The 9431-nt window shown below is 27.9% G+C and overlaps 1 protein-coding gene across 1 annotated transcript; it reads right to left on the reverse strand.

Moving 5' to 3' along the window:
- Positions 1-666: 666 nt before the first annotated feature.
- On the reverse strand, positions 667-8622 carry LOC133794419 (protein NRT1/ PTR FAMILY 2.7-like). Its single transcript, XM_062231643.1, has 4 exons — positions 8401-8622; positions 8033-8250; positions 6926-7455; positions 667-1472 (listed from the first exon to the last, which is right to left on the reverse strand). Exons 1-4 carry the CDS (start codon positions 8513-8515, stop codon positions 683-685), a joined length of 1653 nt encoding a protein of 550 aa, XP_062087627.1. The 5' UTR covers positions 8516-8622; the 3' UTR covers positions 667-682.
- Positions 8623-9431: the final 809 nt, after the last annotated feature.

Here is a 9431-nt window from a genome sequence, read left to right on the forward strand (position 1 = left end):
ATGGTTTGCAATAAAGGTTTTCGACAAAGATTCTCAAATTGTGCAAGCCTTTGTGTTATTTTGTGTTTATTTTGTGTCCATTTGATCTTGTGATTATTGTTTGTATCCCCATTGTTGTGCTAACCACTTAGTGTTTTCAGGATAATATTCATTACCATCAGTTAAAAGGAGTTCAAGCTAGAAGGTGGTTGCAGAAAACGTAATTTGAAGATTGCTACAAGATTCTTGGGGCTCAAGTCAAGAGAGAGTCTTATTGTGCATAAGCCAAGTGATGAATTGTTTATACTGTTGATAATGTTACTAATCATATTTTATTTATGTGTGTGGCGCGCAATGAACTATGAAAACCAAATAACCATGTCAAAATTCCATGTATCATTTAAATTTCTCTATATTTACATTTTATTGTCTAAAGTTGCAATTACAAAGTAAAAATCTACTAGAGCAACTGTTCAACGTGTTACAATAACTTGTTATATTTTGCTTTGAGATGAAAGTTGTATAATTGATCACTTAATAATACTAAAATAGGAATTTCAATGAAAAATTATAAAATCACTCATTCCCAAAACTATATCACTAATATATAATATAATTAACATTTTCTTAAAATAAAAAATAAAAAATTACTGAAGGTACTTCCACGTAGTTTTCAGCAGACCGTTAATTATGAACAACATAGTTAAACTTGGTACTTGTACAATTTAGTGCAAACCAAAAAATATCCAAAATTCAGCACTCCAATCACCACAAAAAACCAATACACATTATCTACTCTTCCTTGATTTATGTTATTAGTTAACCAACCCGTAGTATGGTCTATAAGATCAGTGACAACCACGCTAAGGTAATATCCTAATCCAATTAATAGTGATACCATAGTTGTTGAAGTACTTTTCAGCGATTCGGGAAATTCTTGGTAATACAATGCAACTTGGCCAGGAAAATGAAATGCCTCGCCTATTCCTACAATCACTAGACTTGGCACGAGCCATAAGGCTGACATGGCCACGACTGACTTGGCTGGATCTGCTCGTGCCAAGTGGAGCCGTTTTGCTTCGATTGTGCCAATTGCGGCAATACCTATTATGTTAATGAGGTGTCCGATCCCTATTCGTTGAAGGGGTGATAGAGCTCGGCCGCGTAAATTTTTCCACTTATTAAGTAGGTAACGGTCGACGATGAAGATTGAGATGGCCGTGGTTACAAGAGTGAAGGCTAGGAATGTGCCAGCTGGGATTTTGATGGAGCCCGCCACCTGCCTATCCATTGCTAGGGCTTGGATTGTTGATAAGCTATTAAACATGGCGATGGTGGTGGTTAAGAGAATGCCGGTTGACCATAAAGGAATGAGCTTGAATACTCTTTTAAGGTCTTCCACTTCTTCAACTATGCATAGTTTCCATGATTTTGTGTGAACGCTATCAATTTGTTCGTCGTTTTCAGCTTTCAAGCAAGCACGATTCAAGAACCTGCGCGCTTATAATATATATTAGCAATAAAATTGTTTAAACGACAGCGAAATTAAACATTTTAGGGTAGGAGGAGAAAAAGACCCGACAACGAAAGTTGTGTCTTGCTTCTGTACAATATATATAATAGTGTATAATGTAATTAAGTAGACATATCAGTTGGCTATTAATTATGAATCAAGTGAACTGTCTGCAAGTCTATGTAGAGTTATACTTTATTATAGATGGTAGTGTTATTTTTGGACCAATATATAGAAGTTGTTGGTACGTACATATTGTATATATTTTACTACAACATGTAATATAAACAATCATGTATAGGAAATGTTGATATTATATAGATAGTGGCACAAAAATATAATACATATTAAGTAGACACAACAATAATATGATGGGATTATTCCGATTGTAATAATGAGGCATAGTGTGTATTGAAATTAAGTGTACTACAAGATTAGGTTTATTATATGAAATATTTAATTATCACTATATATCTCTATATATATACATGTAGGGTACGTAATTATCAGTGACTAATGGTTTTCAAAAAGTAAAACTTGAATTTTATACTACATGTAAGGTGACAAAATAAGATATTATATAATCGTAACATCAACCAACTACCACGAGTGTTATATTTATTTATCTCAAAAAAAAGAATATTATATTTATTTATATATATAATTTTTTTTATATATTATGAGCTAGTTCTTTTTTACTCCCTTTTATACTCTTCATGTTTTTGTTTTTGGCTCCTGAACGGTTATAATTCCAATTTTTTTATAGACAGTATACATTGTAGTTATAATAGATATTGCATTAATTTTTTTTAAATTTCATATAATTTGTAATGCCGAAATCAGGACTCAAACATTCTGAGTAAATATGCCTATAAAAAACAAGCACGCGTACAATAAAATATTTAAACCATATTTTTTACCTTCTAAAATATTTGAATTTTTTTAAAATCTAATAAAGTACCCACTATAACTATATTATACACATTCATATAAAAAAAATTGAAATTATAATTTTTTCAAAATCTAATAAGGTACCCTATAACTATATTGTACACACTTATATAAAAAAATTGAATTTATAACTATCCAGCTATCAAAAAAATAAGAGAAATCCCCTAGAGTATGGTTTAACAATTAAGTTTTTCACATCATTAGTTTTTTTTTCTTTTTCTTTTTTTTTTTCGCAGAAACTTATTGATTACAGGTAATGTACTGTTAGTTTTTGAAAAAATAAATTGCACACGCTGGCTTATTTTATAATGTCTGAAACTATTGATTCATTATTTATACTATTTTTATTAAATTTAGTTTTCATATTATACGCAACCTTTTTCGACACGTGATATTTTGGAGAAGGGTAAAATAACTTATTTAATCTGCTTGTAACAACCACTGACGGCTGTTTAGACAGATTAATTATTTAGGCCTTGAACATTATATAGGACTTTGAGTTTTTTTTATTATTATTACTCAAGATAGTTCAAATGACTGCTTTGTAAACGTTTTTCAGGGACAATGCTTTCTGAAAGCGAAATGCACAGTAAATTCTTTATCATTATTCTGGTTAATCACTAAATTTTATATACTCATTTGAAAAGGAGGTTAGCTATTTTTATTTTTTTGGAATTGTAAATTATATCATTTGAAATAACAACATAGTATTTCAGCAAAATTCTAACAACTAAAGTTGTTATAAATTGTATAACTTATATTCTAATCTCTTTCAAATGACAGGTCTAATTTTTTTTTTTGTTGGACATAGTTTGAGAAACAATTAATCCGTAATTTATAAATACAAAATATTTATGTTGTTAATTATGATTATTTTTTTTTTTTGTGTTTTCTAAAGTAATTTTTTTTAGCATAAAGATAATGTTGAATGTACATAGAAATGGTGTGTGCGCTAGACCTTTGTCATATATATATATGTATATATATAGGTGCACTCTTAATGGTTACAACTCATGGATGGTTACTTTAATATTAACTATTAGATTAAGATCAATGATACATAATTATAGTTGTTAATCAATATTTCTAAAAATAAATTTTGATTTTTTCAAATTTTTGGAAGGGTTAGCTCATGAAAATGTTAATTTATTATGAAAATATAATATTGTAAAATTTTTCAATTTTCAAATGCATGTCAATTTCTAAATATAGCTAGTGTATCTCATTGGTTGGAAACAACATTAATTATGGCAAACAAAAATAACTAAATTCAAAATTAATGTAGAAAAAAATATATTTTTATTATTGGTGACTTGCTATACCAAGTCACTATGTTGCTACATCATCATAATTGTTAGTACCCTTCTATGGGTAGTAACCATTGAGAAGTCTTCCATATATATATATATATATATATATATATATTATAGGTAGAAGTAATATGCAATGCACGCTTGCCTAGTTGTAAAGTTGTAAACATTGTCTATAATTTTAATAAAAATTTGTTCAATATTTTTTTAAATATATATAGATATAATAGAATGAATTATAATTCTATAATATATATAATTATTTATATCAATAATCTCTACATATATGACATATAAAAACAACATTGACATAGATATATATTTGCATGACTACATGACATATATATAAAAAAAAATATAATAATATTTAAAAAGAAATTAATAATTGAAATAAAATAAGAATAGAAAAAGTCATAGTGTAGATAGTAGTATATATGCATCAACTATTTTTAGTTTCTATTACATCTCACAATGTCTTTTGGTGAATTTGATGAAGATAAAGAGCTTCAATCACTTGATAAAAAATAATTTATCACACAAATTTATAAGATAAAAAAAAATTGATGTATGCCTTTATTATTTTAAAATAAATATGATTTAATTATTTAAATTATCATAAAAATATCCTTTTTCAATTAATTAATTAATTAATTTTTGTTTAAGTTTATATTTGTTCTAGTTTTTTAATTTTTCAGTGACATCAAAAGATTATATATTATATCTTTAATATATATTGAGTTTATGTTTAATTAAATTTTATTTAAGTTATAAAATATATGGTTTTATTATTATTAAATAATTATTATCGTAAAATATCTTAAAAATATCTTATTATAATTTTTTTAATTATTTATTTTTTTTTAATTTTATTTAAGTTTAAGTCATGTTTACAATCTACAGTTAAATATAAGAATATTCTATTAAATATAAAAATATTCCTTTAAAGTTAACGTAAAAAAAATAAAAACCGTTAAAATCAAGAATTTTCGTTATCTACACACTTATTATATATAAAGATATGGGTGTACTCTTAATGGTTATTACTCATGGATGATTACTTTAATATTAACCATTAGATTCAGATCAATAGTCCATATTTATAGTTATTAATTAATATTTCTAAAAATAAATTTTAATTTTTTCAAATTTTTGGAAGGGTTACCTAATAAAAAACGTGTATTTATTATAAAAATATAATATTGTAGACTTTTTCATTTTTTAAATGCATGTTAATTTCTAAATATAGCTAGTATTTCTCATTGGTTGGAAACACATTAATTATGCCAAAATAAATAACTAAATTTAAAATTAATGTAGAAAAAATATATTTATTTGTTGGTGACTTGCTATACCAAGTCATTATGTTGCCACATCATCATAATTGTTAGTACCCATCTATAGGTGGTAACCATTGAGAAATTTTCCATATATATACATACTAGTGCAGTGCACATTTACTTAGTTTTAAAGTTGTAAACATTGTCTATAATTTTAATAAAAATTGGTTCACTATTTTAAAATACAGGGTTAATACATTTTTAGACCATGTGTTTGTCTCATTACTTGTTTGGACCCTGTGTTTTGACAAATTACTTTTTGGATCCTATGTTTTGTAAAATTGTTCAAATAGAACCCTAAACCCGATTTTGGTCAAAATTTTCTCAACTAAAATCACAAATAATCCACCAAACTAACAATTCAAAACAAAAATAAAATCATTCTATTTAAAAACTATAACAAAAATAAAACTATTCTACTTAAAACCTATGTTGTTATATTTAATTTTTTCTTCATCAAAATTGAGTTTAGGGGTCTATTTGAACCATATTTTACAAAATGTAGGGTCCAAAAATAAATTTTTTAAAATACAGGGACCAAACAGGTAATCGGAAAAAACATAGGGTCCAAAAAGGTATAACCCTAATATATATATATGATAATTCTTCTATAGGGGTTTCACTTTAAGCCCTACCGGTGGGGCTCTCAGTATTTCTCGACCCGTGAATAGTTTTCGGCGGGACTTTTTTTATGACCGTGTATATTGTAGTTATTTAGAGAATCCTGCAAATTTTCAAAAAATTCCGAATAGTTTATAGTATCGAAAACTAGGTTCAAACATGTTGTTTTCCACGCGCATAGAAAAAATTAGTCATGTGTGCAACATGTTTGAACCTAAATTTCGGTACTGTAAACTATTTAGAATTTTCTAAAAATCGCGTCGATGGTCTAAATAGCTCTAATATACACGATCATAAAAAAAAATCATGCTGAAAAATGTTCACGGGTCAAGAACACTGAGAGCCCCACCGATAGGGCTTAAAGTGAAGCCACTATAGGAGAATTCTCCTATATATATAATAGAATGAATAATAGTTCTATAGTATAGATAAATATTTATATCAATAATCTCTACATAAATGACATCTAAACATAACGTTGACGTACATATATATTTACATGGTTACATGACATATATATAAAATACAATAATATTTAAAAAGAAATTAATAATGAAAATAAAATAAGAATAGAAAAAGTCATAGTGTAGACAATAGTATACATGCATCAACTATTTTTAGTTTCTAATATATCTCACAATGTCTTTTGGTGAATTTGATGAAGAAAATGAGCTTCAATCACTTGATAAAAAAAACTATTATACAAATTTGTAAGATAAAAAAATGATATGTATGCATTTATTATTTTTAAATAAATATAATTTAATTAATTAAATTATCATAAAATATCTTAAAATTATCATATATTTTAATTAATTTATTTATTTATTTTTATTTAAGTTTATATTTGTTCTACTTTTTAAATTTGCAGGGACAAGAAAAGATTATATGTTAATGTTTAATATAATATTAAGTTTAAGTTTAATTAAATTTTATTTAAGTTATAAAATATATAATTTTTATTATTTTTTAAATAATTATTATTGTAAAATATCTCAAAAATATCTTATTTTAATTTATTTATTTAAATTAAAGTCATGTTTATAATTTATTGTTAAATATATAAAAATTCTATCAAGTATAATAATATTTTGTTCAAATTAACAGAAAAAAATAAAAAATAGTTAAAACTAATAATTTTCGGTATCGTCACAATTTTATATAGAAGAGATATACAAAAATTTACATTAACAACAAAAAATGAAAATGGATACCTGAAACTTTCACTTGGTGATTTTGTCTGAACTATGTTCACCGAGCTATTTGTTAAAGGATTTGTTAATGACAATTTTCTCTTCCGAATTGCTGCAACGACAACTCTTACCATGCTCACAAATGGGCTTCCTTTCGGCTTAAAGATCCGATAAAAGTGTTTTCCCAACAAAAACAAAGCTAGTGCAAGTGCTGTCATGGCAAGGCAAATCCCAAAGCCTAATCCCCAACCAATATTGTCCTCAAGGTAGACCAGAACAATGTAGCTGAAAGCATTTCCCACATACAAAACAATGAAGTACCAACTAAAGAAGCTTGCTTGGTGATTGCTAGTCTGAAACTGGTCGGCGCCCATAGTTGCTATCGTAAAACGAGAGCCACCAATTCCCATTGTAACTAGCCCCATGGCAGCATAAAGGATGATATATTGAAAAGTTGTTGGGCTCTCACATGGAATACTCGAAGAGCCAATTGAACATGGTGTAGGCATCAACGAAGGGATTCCAACTATTAGAGTTAATAATGTCATGCCCTAATTAAAGAAGGTTTGGAAAAAAAAATCATTATAACTTGGACTAAATACGTAAAAGTAATGGTTGTATCTAAGTACATTTTACTGTATTCTATAAATTACCGGCGAAACATGACATAAGTTTATTGTATTCTATTAATCAACCACTTCACATGTTATTATCCCTTTCTGCCAAACATGTAATTGGCAACTGTACAAACAATAACATATATATATTATATATATATATGTATCTATATATGTATTATCAAATGCACTTTTTGCACATGTAAATTGGGCTTCTATTTCTGGTTGTTTTGGCTTTCTGAACTTCTGCGAGTATACTATATATGCTCACCATGTTGGTTTTAGACAATTAAATCCTTTATTTTCAAAGAAAAACAAAAAACCCCAAACATAGCACGTGCAAAATTCTGTCCAACTGTTTATTCTTTTCTTTTCTTTTCTTTTCTTTTCATAATATACGTATAAGAGCCAAAACCGTTACTAAAACTACACAGCTGGATGAAACTTGATAAAGAGCCGTGTTTATTATTGTATGTTTTGACATGGAATAAATGATACTTTGATAACGTACCAGCAAAGCGATCAAGGAAGAGATGACTATGACGATAAAGTTTCCGGCAAAGGAGTCGGCCGTGATAGCTCCGACGACCGGGAAGATACAAATTAAAGCCAAACCAACATTGTTGATCTTAGTAGCAGATATACTCCCAATGTTAAACTTTGTTATCAGAAATACAATCCAGTTAGCACCCCAGCCACCAGCTGCCACTGAAAGACCCCCGAGATTTCCTTTTTTCCAAAATCAAAAAACAAAAAAAAATCTAAGAATAAAATTAATAATCAGCTACTGATTAAAGTTTTTTCTTTCCTTCAACAATATACAGACATACATACATATATGTTGTGTATATATCTCGTCAAGAAAAGGAAAGAAAATACCCATAATAAAGGGAACGGTAATCCAGCCTCCTCGTTTAGAATTAGTACGATTATCATCTTGAGCTTCTACTCCTTGTTCTTCTGTGCTATTAGTTATTTGTTCGGAGGATTCCATTGTTTTTCTTCTTCTTCTTAATTTTTAGACCAAGAAAATTGCCTCCAATTTTGTGTTTATGGAAGTAGACGCTATGTTTTACTCATATAATATAGAAAGACAAAAGGTCATCGGCAGGACTAAAACCTTAATGGTTAGAAGACGAAACAACAGAAAATATATAATAATGGATATTTCGGCGATTTTTTTAAAAATAAAAAATAAAAAAGTCATGGGTCGTTGAATAAAAAGCCGACAAGGATGACTTGACAGATCAACAAACGCGCAAGTTTAATTTAAAATGTATCATGTTATACAATATTTTCATAGCTACATATACCGCTGTAAATGTGGCCCCTGGCCCGGCACACATTTTTTGTGCCTCCGGTAAATTTGGGTCCGGCCCGGCTCGGCCCATATTCAATTCGTGCCGTGCTCGTGCCGGCCCACTTTTTTTTTTCTAAAAAATATGAGGATGGAGAATTGAACCCTCCACCTCCTCTTTAACCATCAATGGACTTACCACCAAACCAAATACATTTCTTGGTTTAAATTATAATTTTAGATATTTTTATATACTTTTTAACAATATTTTACACAAAATTATATTAAAGATAATTATTATAATTTTAATACCTACTAATAAATGCTAAAAATTTAACTAACAAATCTTAAAATAAATTAATATAATAATAAAAATATAAACATTGAAAAAAATAAGACATATATTATCATTTTAATTTATTAATTATTGACAAATAAAAATTTATTATGATTATTAATGTCAAAATATCGGGTTTTTTATCGTGTCGTTCTTTCGGGCTAGTTTGTTCGTGCTTTCGTGTCGTGCCTTCGGGCTTGTCGTGTCGTGCCGTGCCTGGCCCAAGCCCATATTTTTTCGTGTCGTGCCTGGCCCAAGCCCATATTTTTTCGTGCC

Source organism: Humulus lupulus, chromosome 8, assembly GCF_963169125.1.
Source record: "Humulus lupulus chromosome 8, drHumLupu1.1, whole genome shotgun sequence".
NCBI lineage: Eukaryota > Viridiplantae > Streptophyta > Magnoliopsida > Rosales > Cannabaceae > Humulus > Humulus lupulus.